General features: G+C 34.4%; 1 protein-coding gene across 1 annotated transcript; it reads left to right on the top strand.

Moving 5' to 3' along the window:
* The first annotated feature begins 882 nt into the window (after positions 1–882).
* Positions 883–10401, top strand: LOC110461268. Its single transcript, XM_021514683.1, has 4 exons — positions 883–1017; positions 5407–5551; positions 6048–6262; positions 10241–10401. Exons 1-4 carry the CDS (start codon positions 975–977, stop codon positions 10399–10401), a joined length of 564 nt encoding a protein of 187 aa, XP_021370358.1. The 5' UTR covers positions 883–974.
* Positions 10402–16086: the final 5685 nt, after the last annotated feature.

Raw genomic sequence — 16086 nt, forward strand, 5'->3', positions numbered from 1 at the left:
ACAACGTTATTCACAACGTTGCCGCAACGTTACTATAAGGTTTATAACAACGTTATTCACAACGTTGTCAAAACGTTTCTGGGACTCAACAAAATAACGTTGTCACAACGTTACTATAAGGTTTATAACAACGTTACTCACAACGTTGTCACAACGTTTCTGGGACTCCACAAAATAACGTTGTCACAACGTCACTGTACAACGTTTTTGCAACCAAAACACAACGTTGTTAAAACGTTTCATTGTTAGCTGGTAGCCAACACATCCGTATCTCTGCATCAAAAACCATAATTTCTAACTCTAAATTAAATACTTGATACAAGTTTTGCGTTTTGTTTTGTTTTGTTTTGGAAATTAATAACTTTCTAAATACCATGATTAAATAATATATTTGGAACGTGTTTGTTTATCTTTTATGAAGGTTGATGCATTTTATATTTATCGTCTATGGTATGCTGTTTAATACTACCAATGAACTGAAAATTGTTTCAAATCAGATGTGCACAATGTTGAACCAAAAGTTGTAACAAAACTCGAGTCCCTGATATATTTACATTTTACACTTTGTACAAACGCCAAATACAGTTGTATTTAAAATGATTTTATCCAAATGAACATTACCTAATTGTTAACAATTTTGAAGTAACTCTATTTTGTGTCTACCTGCAGTTTTTACCACAGCACAACCACACAGGTAGCGTGTTGTGTTAAAGTTTACTGTCATATTTAATGTTTCATTCAGAAAAAACATATCACAGTTACTCTTTTCAGTCGGTATATTACCCCTATATTTTGGCTGCACCGGGTAACTTAATAGAGAGAGTCGGCGTATTTATATAACAAAAACTCCTGTCATGAATGCACACCTAACTGCCAGTGATTGTGCAAGTACCCGCTCAACCTTAGGCAGTTGTGACAATGAGCTATATATAAAAGTTAAAACAAATTACCAACAAGGAAATCTACGATTCAAGATGGCGACACTAGGTATGCTGTTGCTACTCCTGTCCACTACAGGTAAGATTTACTAACAGTTCTATGTCTTATGTCAGGTGATTATACCACCATATTGTTTATTATTAGATGGACAACAGATGACGTCATAGATGGTCTCGTATCAGGCTTGTATGTACCCGTTATTGTCATTAAACTGTAGTCGGTCAAAAGATGGCGCATATGTGTGAAATTGTTACATAAAGCCATGATTACTGTATAGTCGTGTGTCTTTATACAGGTGCGCCCATGTCTTTTTATACATGTTAACATTTGTGTCCTGCAGCATGCTTAAGAATTCCTTTACAACAGCTGGTCGACCACTACTTTAATGTCAGTTTATATACATTTTATGTATCACAATTCCGTATGTGGTTTGTTATTGATCGGCGATACGCCTCGATACACTTACCGACTACCAACCCTGTAAAAAACAGACGTTTTTGCTTTAAAAGTCTTCACACAGGTATCTGCCTCTTATGCAAATTGGAAATATATTATGCACATACGTATTTTATTGAAAATTACGGAAATGCTAAAAATAACATATCTGGGGTAAGTTTGTTTCCACCGCTCATTCTAAAGAATATTTTCCCTTTACGATGGTGTATGTATTGCATGTATTCATTTATCATTTCAAATTTATGATTCTGGGAACGATCTTATCCGAGATATGTAATTTTGAGTAGATTTAGTATTTTTAGTGTGCCATATCTATACTGAACATTACTAAACATATGGGAATATTTCCACGTACAGTCCTTTTGGTCATCAATCTTACAACTTTTAAAAGATAATTTGGAAATAGATCTATCCAGACAACCCGAAAATGGGTTATTCGGCTATACCTTGAAAAAGAATGAATATGAATTCAATTCTTTATCAATAGTTATAAGATACTTTATAAACAGGAGTAAAATAAAGGGATCTATCCCTACGTTAAATTAATTTAATACCTACATACGTACGTTTCGATAGATCAACAGAGGTTTTAGGACTTTACAATTATACTGCTAAAATCAAAACAGGATTAAAGGAAAATGGAAATTTGTGGATTAATTATTGAATGATTGGTACTAAATATGTGTTAAAGTTTCCTTTTCATGAAGTTTGTGTTTACAATTAAGTACAAAATATATAATGTGTGGTTTTTATGTAATATTCAGACAAGTATACTTTATTTACATAAACTCATACACTTTGTCCATCTATAATGCAATAAAATATGAAAGCTGGGATGAAATTTAGGGACAAAGTGTACTTATATGGATATTATGTTAACAAATAGTATATTACATTGTAACCACACAAATTTGAATAAAACAAAACAGATGAAACACAATTCTACGTCTTCATTACTATCATTGTGTTGTTGAGATATATTTTTAATTTTACAGCGTTATGTCTTCATTATTATCAGTTTGTTGTACGGATAATAGTGTACGTCTACATTACTGTCAGTGTGTTGTAACAGTATGATTGTTATGTCTATATTATTGTCAGAGTGTCGTTCTGATAAAGCGTATTGTCTGTATTTTTATCACTGTATTGTACAGTTACATTAGTATTAGTTTGTTGTAGGACTCGCACAACTAAATCATTTACTATATGTTATTACCAAATATTTTAGCTAATAACTTTTGAAGTTCAACACCAGTGACAACTGTCTAGATTCATAAAAAACATACATTGCAAAGGCTACAAAATGACTGTTTTGATCTGTTAAGTGGCATATTGGAGTGTCACATTGTCCAGAAGTTGACAACCGGAGGTTTACAAGCAAAACTGGTGACCCTAAACAGAAACGCCCCCAGATATTTTGTTCCGGTGCAAATCCGCACACGATATGGAAATATATAAAAAGTCTAACTTTTTCAAAAGTTAAATACCTGAACAATTTATTTATCTAAAAATCTGTCATCAGTTCCTTATCAAACTTCCTCATTGGCCCAGTAATTAGCCGGAACTAATTTAAGATAGGAACTACAAACGTATGAAACACTTGCTGATTGGCTGATTTAGTTGTGTGAGTCCTTAAACATTTTAGCTAATAACTTTAATGTTTGAAGTTCAACACCAGTGACAATTGTCTAGATTGTAAATACATACCTTGCAAAGGCTACAAAATGACTTTTTGGATAGGTTTAGTGGCATATTTGAGTATCACAGCGTTCTGAAGTTGACAACCGAAAGTTTACAAGCAAAACCGGTGACCCAAAACAGAAACGCCCCAAGACATTTTGCCCCTGTACAAATCCGCACACAGACATGGAAATATATCAAAAGTAAATTTTTGTTCAAAAGTTAAATACCTGAACATTCTATTTATCTAAAAATCTATCATCAGTTCCTTATTAAACTTCCTCATTGGCCCAGTAATTAGCCGGAACTAATTTTAGATAGGGACTTCAAACGTATGAAACACTTGCTGATTGGCTGATTTAGTTGTGTGAGTCCTTGTACTGATATGGTTTTACGTCTACATAACTATCAGTGGTTGTAAGGTTATGGTTTTAGGTCTACATTACTATCAGTGTGTTGTAAGGTTATGGTTTTACGTCTACATTATTATCAGTGTGATGTAAGGTTATGATTTTACGTCTACGTTATTATCAGTGTGATGTAAGGTTATGATTTTACGTCTACATAACTATCAGTGTGTTGTAAGGTTATGGTTTTACATCTACATAACTATCAGTGTGTTGTAAGGTTATGGTTTTACGTCTACATAACTATCAGTGTGTTATAAGGTTATGGTTTTACGTCTACATAACAATCAGTGTGTCATAAGGTTATGGTTTTACATCTACATAACTATCAGTGTGTTGTAAGGTTATGGTTTTACATCTACATAACTATCAGTGTGTTATAAGGTTATGGTTTTACGTCTACATAACAATCAGTGTGTCATAAGGTTATGGTTTTACATCTACATAACTATCAGTGTGTTGTAAGGTTATGGTTTTACATCTACATAACTATCAGTGTGTTATAAGGTTATGGTTTTACGTCTACATAACAATCAGTGTGTCATAAGGTTATGGTTTTACGTCTACATTACTATCAGTGTGTTGTACGGATATGATTTTACGTCTACATTACTATCAGTGTGTTGTACGGATATGATTTTACGTCTACATTACTATCAGTGTGTTGTACGGATATGATTTTACGTCTACATTACTATCAGTGTGTTGTAAGGATATGGTTTTACGTCTACATAACTATCAGAGTGAAGTAAGGTTATGGTGTTACGTCTGCATTATTATCAGTGTGTTTTAAGGTCATGGTTTTACATCTACATAACTATCAGGGTGTTATAAGGTTATGGTTTTACGTCTACATTATTATCAGTGTGTTCTAAGGTTATGGTTTTACGTCTACATTATTATCAGTGTGATGTAAGGTTATGATTTTACGTCTACGTTATTATCAGTGTGATGTAATGTTATGATTTTACGTCTACATAACTATCAGTGTGAAGGAAGGTTATGGTTTTACGTCTACATAACAATCAGTGTGTCGTAAGGTTATGGTTTTACGTCTAAATAACTATCAGTGTGTGTTAAGGTTATGGTTTACATCTACATAACTATCAGTGTGTTGTGAGGTTATGGTTTTACGTCTATATTACTATCAGTGTGTTGTAAGGTTATGGCTTTACATCTACATAACTATCAGTGTGTTATAAGGTTATGGTTTTACGTCTACATAGCAATCAGTGTGTCATAAGGTTATGGTTTTGCGTCTACATAACTATCAGTGTGTCGTAGGGTTATGGTTTTACGTCTAAATAACTATCAGTGTGTTGTAAGGTTAAGGTTTTACGTCTACATAACTATCAGTGTGTTGTAAGGTTGTGGTTTTACGTCTACATAACTATCAGTGTGAAGTAAGGTTATGGTGTTACGTCTACATTATTATCAGTGTGTTTTAAGGTTATGGTTTTACATCTACATTATTATCAGTGTGCTTTAAGGTTATGGTTTTACGTCTACATTATTATCAGCGTGACACTCTACACTATTGATATTGTGGATACGGCTGTTCAGTGTAGTAACATATATACCGTTCTATTTCTGTCAATGTGTAAACGATACAAGTGTTCGTTGATAGAATCCCGTATCTTACTGACAAAAAATACTTTAACAATAGCAAGAACCTCATATAACTTGTCAAAATAAATCAATAATAATATTATATTTAAGGAATGATTTGAAAATGCACAATTTTGAAAGCGTTCTGATTTGCAATGCCGTTTCTTTAAAAAATAAATATTTAGTATACACAGATCTACCATGTAAAGTTATGGTACCGACGGTCAAGTAAAACATGTATTCTTTATAGGATTTACAGTCATCTATTAATTACATGCTATTTAATCTACTACATTACACATACGATATGTTTCAGGAGTAGCCATGGCATCCGATTGCTATTCCACTATCTCTGAGTACAATTTGTTGTACGGCAGTCTGAGGTATAAGAGTGAGTCGTTCTACTGTAAAGAGAGATGTTGTGGAGTGTACAGTGGCTACCAAAACTGCTGTACTGACATGTACGTATTACAACGCAACCGGAACCTTAGATAGAAATGCGATCTGATGTATAAATCAACCACGGACTTACTATAGTGTAGGAGAAACGGTACACTTTATTCATGGTTATATCGAAATGACATCTTTCACATTTGTGAACACCTATATGGGTCCATTAAGTAATGTTAAAATTCCAACATCGAACAGATATGGACTGATATTGTTACGTAGAACATTATTGTTCCCAGGATTCCAGGATGGTATTCTTTTCATGTCATTTTATTTAGGTTTTCGTTCGATTTCTGAATACGCAGACTTCTTTTTATTGTGAGTGCAAGATCATTTTGCATATATGTAAAACTTAGTTACGGGGTATACGATATCGACGAAATTGTGACTCGCCTGATGTTTTTGTCAATCTTGAGATAGCAGAATAATAACTGGTAACAATGTCCTGGTGAGAGCAGCATCTCGTATATACATTATTGTATGTATATTATGTATGTTTATTTTCAGGTCCACTGCTTCCGCGTTGACGGTAGCCGGTATGGCGATCGGCAGTCTGGTCGGCGGAGGGCTATTCGTAGCCTTTTTTAGGTTATGTTTGTACTGTATAAAAGCCAAACTACGCTCCAGGACACCTACGACCGGACGGGATATCAGGACACCGGTGACCAGACCGGTTTTCGGGACACCGGCGACCAGACCACATATTACATACATCAACGCGTGTGAGTATGAAGTGGATCACGGCATCAGACAAACCTACTTGTCGAAATAGTTATACTTCAATGTTTATGAAATATTCTGTTCGATTAAGAGTATTTCGTAAAATAGTAAAACTGTCTTTCTGATATCGAGTTTGCATGGATTTGTCAGTTGTGGAGTTTTTATGGTGCTCTGAGCTATTATAATAATGCCGAATTCATTTCTTCAGAAGCAGTATCATTATTTATTCTGCAACTATTAAATTAAAGTCAGTTCTTAACCTCACTGGCCCTCGTCATTGAATAATTAAAGAAATCTTTCCGAAATATCATCGGCATTATAGTTTCCTAATATTTGATCATGAGTTTTTTTAGTATATGAATATGGAAATAATTTATTCTTTATCTTGATACATTGATACCAAATGGAATTTACCAAGAACTCTTTATATGTTTTTGCGTAATTGAAACAGCAGAATTCAAATGCAAGCAATCAAAACATGTAGTGTTTGTCTCAAATCCTATTGTTTGTAAGACGTCAAATCGCAGTTCTGGGTTTATATATGTCCTTATCTTGTTGAACATTTTAGGCAAGTCTTACGGATATCGTAAAGTGAAGGAAAATTGCACTTTTTCAAAACAGCTTGTTTCGCCCTGGAGCCCTTTTTCCGTCTCGATAATTGTAAATTCCATAATTGTTGAAGTTATGGTATACATCTATCTTTTGTGTGCTGACGCTGTATATAAAGTTATTTTTGTTTGGTTGTATATTTTTTTTGTTTTTTTTTTGTTTTGACGCTGTGGACTATTTTGCCCTTTTGTTTAGACGCTGTGGAATATTTTGTCCTTTTTTTAGACGCTGTGGCTTAGTTCGTCTGTTGTTTAGACGTTGTGATGTAGTTCGTCTTTTGTTTAGACGCTGTGGTGTAGTTCGTCTTTTGTTTAGACGCTGTGGTGTAGTTCATCTGTTGTTCAGACGCTGTGGTGTAGTTAGTCTGTTGTTTAGAGGCTGTGGTGTAGTTAGTCTGTTGTTTAGATGCTGTGGCGTAGTCCGTCTGTTGTTTAGACACTGTGGTGTAGTTCGTCTGTTGTTTAGACGCTGTGGCTTAGTTCGTCTGTTGTTGTTATTCGGTTGTTGTCCTTGCTGTTGTGAGTTAATGCTGGAGTAGATTTTTGTCTCTTTGACTTCAGATTGTTTCATCACAATGACTAATTTTTTTTTTTACATTTTTGTATGAATAAACTCACTATTGGTGCATCAAATACAATAAAACAATATCGTATCTTGTTTGTGGACAATGTCATATCCTGTATATGAACAATATCATATCCTGTCTGTGGACAATATCATATCCTGTTTGTTGACAATATCATATCCTGTCTGTGGACAATATCATATCCTGTCTGCGGACAATATCATATCCTGTCTGTGGACAATATCATATCCTGTCTGTGGACAATATCATATCCTGTTTGTTGACAATATCATATCCTGTTTGTTGACAATATCATATATTGTTTGTTGACATTATCATATCCTGTATGTGGACAATATCATATCCTGTTTGTTGACAATATCATATCCTGTTTGTTGACAATTTCATATCTTGTTTGTTGACATTATCATATCCTGTCTGTGAACAATATCATATCCTTTTTGTTGACAATATCATATCCTGTCTGTGGACAATTTCATATCTTGTTTGTTGACATTATCATATCCTTATGTGGACAATATCATATCCTGTTTGTTGACAATATCATATCCTGTTTGTTGACAATTTCATATCTTGTTTGTTGACATTATCATATCCTTATGTGGACAAGATCATTTCCTGTTTGTTGACAATATCATATCCTGTCTGTGGACAATATCATACCCTGTTTGTTGATAATATCATATCCTGTTTGTTGACATTATCATCCTGTATGTGGACATTATATTAGTATATTCCAAAAAGCCGACTTTATAGTGCTACCTCACTGGAACATACTGCCGAATACACCCAGGACACCCCACCCGGTCACATCGACCTCTTTATATACCAAACGCTCTTTATGAGAACACCAGCAGTATCAGAATGGTTTTATGAGCCCCGTACTTTAAGTCTTGTCGGACTTAAAAGCGAGTAGTAAGACTATCTGTCACTATCATGACATCCGTCTCCTCTTTATCTACTCCAATCTCGTTCAGTGGTGTCACCCTCGTAGCATATATAGCACCATTAGATCTCAAAAGTTAAAAAGAAAATACCATATTACTAAATGTTCTGATAATGTAGGAGTGGTGACGCTGTATTGCACTAGTAAGCACTTTTGTCATACAAATCAAGTTGCTAAAAAACAAATTAAATTACATGTATTAGCCATCGACATAACGCATCAACAATGGTACATCGTATAAGTCGTTTACCAGGGTATGTGATAAATCTGAAACTAAACCACCTATTTAAACATGTAAAGTACAATACATTTAATCACATAGAAGCCAGTTGATGATAGCGGACCAAATGCTAGAATGTTACAAATCAGTATTTGGTCAGTGGTACGGTCAATTGGAAGGTATACATGTTAACGTTTTATGTTCAACCTACCTGGGGATGTGAAATAAACAACTCTAAAAACGAAGAATCATGCCATTGTGTAAGGGAAGTCATAATTCGCCATTTCTACAGTGAATTGACCATACAAATCTTAAGTTGAATATTTGTGATAGGTAAAGTCAGCATAAGTAATATCGTAACATTACCACAATGTACATATACAAACTAAGTAGATGCTGTTATCACTTAGCACGCCCTTGTTTTGTATACTGTAGTCAGTTGGGGATTTGGAGTAAATGTCGAGTGTTTGCATGATTTAGTGACTTGTATGTCGTTTGACCATGTTTAGTTAAGAAGTATCTTTATTTTAGAAAGTTGGACATGTTGCATGACTAATTTTGTCACTCTTTCAATACAAGATTAAAATTGCATTGGGTTATGTTTTAGTCATATTAAAGTAAAACTGAATTAATTACTCGTATACTCGTCTACAGGATCATTAATTTGTTATTTTTTTGCGTTGCTCGAGAGCATGTTCTTATTATCGGGAACTAATTTCGCAGTTTAGTTTTGTACCTCCTCGTTCTCAATGTTTGTTCAAAAAATCATCTGTCGTCATAATGACATTATTTTCTACAATGAAATCTCGGAGATCACGACGGGTACCGGAGATTCACGAAACACTTACTATCTCAGTGCCTAATTTTGCATTCGTTTTTTGTCGGCGTCCTTTTAAATCAGGGTCTTTTCAGTTCTCTCTCGAATCAAGTATATTGGTTATTGTCCTTATTCACGCTATGAAATCTATGAAATGTATTAAAACGGGTCAATCTGGTATCTAAAATCCAAACAATTAAATGATTTTGATTATTTTCCGTGTCTGCCCCATTTTTTGAGTTTCGACGTCAATACAAATTTGTCTTTATTGAAAAACAATTTTGTTTCTTTGAAATTTTTCTTTTTTTTATTTATTTATGTTTCTTTGTGTATGTAAGCTTTATGCTATACATCATAAAAATCGAAAGAACCGTATATGCAGTATAGCATGAAGTTAACAGTAAGGGGCGAGGCGACAAAGGAGGGGTTTTCAGCAGAACCAGGGATTTTCGTCTGTGAATTCTCCTTATTGGACATTAAAAACAAAAATTGATCGCTCGCCCCGTCCCCTACTTCAGCGAACAACACTTGGAATATTTATCTTTTCTTTCGCCGGTATCTCACTAGACACCCGTCTCCATATGACTTAGCTGTTGCGAGGACGTTAAGTAAACAAAGGAAGGACGCAGTAAGCACTGGCAGATGATGTGCATGTACTATTGGCTACGTTCTTGTAAAAAAAAACACTTTAATTGGAAAACTTAGCGCCATCAACCATCAGCCATCAATAAGAGTTGTCACTACTGAATTCTGATATAACTATCGTTAATGTAAATTTGTTTTCAACTTTATAAAATTTCAGATTCTGTCCAGCCGGAAAATACAGTTCAACCAGGAATGCAACCCTATCGTAACCAAGGTTTTACGCCGGACGCTGGTACCGCGTTAATTCCCGGACCTGTCACCGACACACCTGGTGGGGGTGGGGGGGTTGAATGTGGAGGCTGTGATAAGGATCGATGATAAAGACCGACTTGGATTGAGTTTCATAATCCCGAGTTACATATTCAACCACGATATATAACCCTATAGATTTATTTAAACGTCTTTAATCCTAACGGAGGTAATCCGAAATGTCTATTTGCATTTTTTCTTTAAATATTTAGTATTTGATATTAACTTACTCTATTGCAATATTTATTATGTTTTTATCGAATCTTTTGCCTCAACTGAGATGTAGTTACATGTTTTCATTGTCCATTTATTAGAAATCATTTTCGTGTCAACGATATTAATGAAATGTATTCCGAATTATTCCAGGGTTAATAAATCAGCTGTTTGTGATGACAGCAAACTCTTTGCGGAGAATGTTTAACTCACCTACTACCAAATTCCTTTTGAATTCTCTATGAAAATAGGAAATGCAATAATGACGCCTTTAGGAAAGCTAGAACTACAGGTAATACCTAAATATCGTCATTATGTTTCGACATTATCGTGGATCCGGTGACATTGACTAAATATAATTTAGTATGTATATGTTATCTTATACGTTATACTAATGCAGAATCGTTTATATATGTATATTGTTTGTGTTCAAAACATACCTACAATTGCAAATCAAATTTACGATATTTTCTAGTAAAATTATCAGATATATTTGTAATATTGTGTTTTGTTGTTTATTTTCTTTCAAGATGACAGGTAAATTTGATTTCTATTAAAATTATATGAAGATATATTATTATAATTCATCAAAATAGATATAGCGTGTAGAGTTTCTTCTAGCAAGGGTTATATGTATGCATAGAAAATATGCAGTTATCTTTCCTCGGAAATTATCTCGACAGGTTTTGGTTTAAGCAAACTTAACATACTTTAATTATATACGAAAGAATAATAATCTGACGGTCACTTGGACAGATTATCATTATCATTCTAAAAATAGATCGCTATTGATAAACGTTTTTGATGCATGTCCGTTAGAGAGGGACTTGTTCTTTCGTATATAAAAGACCATCAAACCGTTCTCATGATCCAACATCATATTATGTGATAAAGCCCAATACTTTTTTCTATAATTTCTTACACAAACACTTTTTGTCAATGATTTGGAAGAAGGTTGGACATATTACAAATACAATAACTCCTAAAATGTTTACACGTTGCTTTTTTCACCGTGTCACATGATTTAAAAGAGTTCCAAGAAAGTTGGTTAGAGCATGAGAACGGTTTCATGTATATGGGCCCTGATATTTGTTTTTGATCAATTTGTCATCGTCCAAAAATAGCTTTCCGTGCGAAAACTATTAAAGGAATACTTTAAATGATTTTTCTGACATTTCTGACTTTTTTCTGACAATTTCCTCAATAATTTCCTGAATCAATAACCATATCAGAAGTTATTTTCGACGACTTCGATAAGAAATTTTAGATAATGATTTTGTGTGATAAATCTTGAGAACTAATTTGTATTTCATGATTTTTTTACAAATGCTTGCAGGATCGAGGACCTGTTCAATGTATTGTGGGCCGAATTAAAAAATCCGATATGGCTGCAAGTGGCCACCTTGAATAAAGACACTTTCATTGCGGTTCAGAATGGGTTTTGATTTTTCCAAAATTATATGACATATATATACATATACATTCATTGGCGTCTAGGTAATGTAGTAGTGTACAGTAGCGTACGGTGGCCATGGGTGATATTCTTGTACAATGAATAACCCCTGTAATATTACATGTATCAAAAGTTAAAAAAAAAAACACTCAGCTCTAAAATTGGCATATACATGATGAATTGGACTATGTGGGCTTTACATTTAAAAAAATGATAATTCGAATTTGGTTTGAGACTACATTTTTGGCCATTTACGAATCTGTGTCTACACAACAAAAACTAGCTTTTCATGTAAACTATTTTTGTACTCAGCACATGTGTAAATATTGTGAAAGATCTAGTTTGACGACCTATGCTAAAACGTGAGTATTTCTGTGACCGAGGGTGATATGTAATTTATGACAGGTTTTAAGAAAAAGAAAATACTACTTGCGTGGGTCCAATTTTGGGTTAAAAATCATGTTTTTTGCATTATTTGGCGTTTTTTGATGTGGTAACAATGGTTTTCACAAGTCCCAAATCTGGGGAAATCACTTTTTGAAAAAAAAAAAAATTCTTCTAAAAAAAGCGTATTAAAAATGTAGTATATGAATATATATATATATATGTAGGTGTGTTGTGCAGGATGAATCCGCTATCCATGTTTATCCGAGACATGACGTTTATTTTCAGGGTCAAGCCATTTCTACTTTACTCTGCTACCTGATACACACAGACTTTGAATTTTTCTGAAAAAAACCCTTTTAATGCTTGATTCAGCTTCACTTTCATTCATTATTGCTAAAAACTACTCAAAAAAGTTTAAAATGTTACACATATAGGTCAATATAAAGGTCAATAGCCTATTACCTGTGGATGTATAAAGGGGGTAACTCGCCCTTTTCAGAGGCACTTCACAAATCATCACATATGTATCAAATTGTGTAATTGGTAAAGTTGATACCAAACATCAAATAGTTCACAGGCTATCTCCTTATGCATTCAGCCTAAATTTCAGTCTGTTTCACTCAGTTCAGCATCCGGTATCCATGGTTACTAAAACATAAAGTTGTATTTGTTGAAAATGGGTAAAATATCTGTTTTCATTCTAATTACACTATTCTAGATGGGTTTTTTTCCCACTTGATTCAGCATACAAATTAAATTAGCAAAGTCAGTAATGTCAACAAATTTTATTTCCATAATTACAGCTGAAGAAAATCTTTTTTTTCTAGCAAAATATGTTAAATGAATAATTTCTGAGGATCACTGTCAATTCTAGGCGAGGAAAGTAAATAACGGTTGCTATGGTGGCACTTGTTTGATGTTTTAGAATATCTGACATCTTGGTGCTGTTCATCGGTTACGGGAAGTGTGTCTGTTGCTAGTTTGTTGTTGTGATGAGTTTCCTAGTGCTCATTTTGATATCAGTGAGCCTTGATGATGTCATAGATGCCCATTGATGACGTCACAGTTATGATGACATCACAGTTACTATGACGTCATCAAACAAGACAGAAACATCGTAGTATCACTGTACTGTTTTGTTTTTCACATGCACATGATCTCAAAGCATCATATTTCACCAAAAAAGCAACTTTATTCATGAAAACTGCAAACCTATTCAAGTTTTAATTTTTCAGATAACATCCCTTTATTGGTAGTTTGAGAGCAGAATTGGTAAAAATTCACCTGTCAGGAGATTTCATATTACTCGGTCACTTTTGAAGTGAGAAAGGAAACGGATACATCATTTTGTTTATTGTGTCATTTTTCAGACATTTAAAAGGTTTTGATTAAATTTTGGAAAAAAAGGAAATTGATGTATAAGGTAGCAGTGTACAATAGCGTACGGTGGCCATGGTTGATATTTTTTTACAATGAATAACCCCTGTAATATTACATGTATCAAAAGTTAAAAAAAAACCACTCAGCTCTAAAATTGGCATATACATGATAAATTGGACTATGTGTGCTTCACATTTAAAAAAATATATGCGAATTTGGCTTGAGACTACATTTTTGGCCTTTTACGAATCTGTGTCTACACAACAAAAGCTAGCTTTTCATGTAGTCTATTTTTGTACTCAGCACATAGGTAAATATTGTGAAAAATACAGTTTGACGACCTATGCTAAAACGTGAGTATTTCTGTGACCGAGGGTGATATTTAATTTAAGACAGGTTTTAAGAAAAAAAATGCATGGTGTTTCTGTGTGGCATGGTCTGTGATTGCCGATTTATTTATCTGGGACTTCGACTGTTTTCTTTCAGATCTGGTAAATTTCATACCTTCTTGGGTTTCTGTGTCTTTCGGGTGTTCACCAAGGCGGACCCCAAATCGCCTTCCAGTCTCTCCAATATACGACGCGTCGCAGTTTTTGCATCCGATTTTGTATACGCATTCTGAGACGTTTACTTTAGGTGTTTTATCCTTAGGGTGTACTAGGATATAAAGAAGCGTCCTGTGGGGCTTCATGGCTGTTGCTATGCCATGACCGCGATATATCCTCTGGATGGTTACGGATATACCCTTTATATACGGAATAACCACTTGACCTTTGGTTTTGTTCTTATCCTTGATTTGCATTTTCTTGTTCTTCTCCTTACTTTGATCCTGGGTTTTTTACCCGTTTTAGGGCCCAATCCGGATATGCACATGTTCTCATTGCCCTAGCGATATGATTCTGCTCTTTTGTACATACGTTTCCAGCGTAGCCGAATTTATAGACAACTCGTACACATTTTACACCTTTGTGTGCATACGCTTCATTGGTCATTTGTCTGATGAAGGTGACAGTGTACATATCGTTCTAGTCTTCGAAACGTCACATAGAAACTTTTATTGGTTGTGTAAAAAGAACTTCTCATAATCCATACTCACCAACCTGAAGAAAATGTTCAGACATATATATTACAATTGTGTGACCGCACAACGCACCAAAAATAGCGTGCGCACATCGTGCATACATCGTGCACACACCGTCCGCACATCGTCCACACAGGGTGCGCACAACTGTGCGATTTGACAATCGTTCGCCCCGTTGTGCGCTTGACGCTGCATAATTGGTTGATCAATATTACGGAACGAAAGATATCCGGAACCCTCGTATGGGTCGTTAAGAAAACACCGAAATCACCATTTCTAAATTTAAGAAAATAAAGATAAATGCAGAAAAATCAGCTGGTATATGAAGCTATAATAAAGAAATATACTTAAAAATCAAGTCTATATGTTTAAACACGATGCCGTATATATTGTTAATCCGTTTCTCAATTTACACCAACCACGATTGTCTTCGCACAACGTTCGTCCATCGCCCGCACAAATGTGCGCAAGCAATAATCGTCCAGATTTTAATAGTTAGCCCATCGTGCATACATCGTGCACACACCGTGCGCACATCGCACGCACACAGCACATCGTGTAACGTTGTGCGATCCCACAACTGTAACAAATAAGTATACATTTACATTTTTAATATAATAAATATATAAATAAAATTCCTGATATTCTTGTCCTTACTCTATTCTAGTTTTGATTAATGGTTAAAGTCACGATGGTGAAAGGACTTCGCACACAGGTTATTAAAGGGTAAATATTAATATTTGGAGCTTCGTCTGGTATAACATCATCTAATTCAGCGAATAAAAGTGTCATGTTAGCTTTAATTAAAAATAAATCAGGCTTCAATGTGTCTTGGTGCTAGTTAATATTCTCTGCAATAATTTGTAGTGCTGCATTTTTAAATCAGTTACTTGCAGTGTACGAACTGATTTAAGGTAAAATGCTGAGTCTTACAAGTCAGTCCTTTTCAATTGCTAAACTATAACTTTCCCTTATAGATTAACGTCACGCTACAGATATCAGTGATATTTAAAAATTTAGATATTGTATCGAGAATGTCTTTCATACTTGACAAAGACTACCCATGGTAGTACATTTTCAGAAAAATGTTTTGATTATAAGTGACTTATTTTTAAAAGAGAACGCTAACCTCGCATTGAGATTTCGTCCACTTTTCGACCATAATTAGTACCCAAATTGGTACACCATATCTCTACTAGTTGATATGCATATTGCAGCAAAATATATTGCTTTTATAAAT

The sequence above is a fragment of the Mizuhopecten yessoensis genome, unplaced genomic scaffold, assembly GCF_002113885.1.
Source record: "Mizuhopecten yessoensis strain PY_sf001 unplaced genomic scaffold, ASM211388v2 scaffold10593, whole genome shotgun sequence".
NCBI classification, from domain to species: Eukaryota; Metazoa; Mollusca; class Bivalvia; order Pectinida; family Pectinidae; genus Mizuhopecten; species Mizuhopecten yessoensis.

What these genes read in the sequence shown, in the direction of transcription:
- LOC110461268 (XM_021514683.1), top strand. Translation starts at nt 975, where the DNA reads ATGGCGACACTAGGTATGCTGTTGCTACTCCTGTCCACTACAG. An exon ending in CAAAACTGCTGTACTGACAT is followed by an intron (nt 5,552 to 6,047) that starts GTACGTATTACA and finishes GTTTATTTTCAG; the next exon opens with GTCCACTGCTTCCGCGTTGA. An exon ending in TATTACATACATCAACGCGT is followed by an intron (nt 6,263 to 10,240) that starts GTGAGTATGAAG and finishes ATAAAATTTCAG; the next exon opens with ATTCTGTCCAGCCGGAAAAT.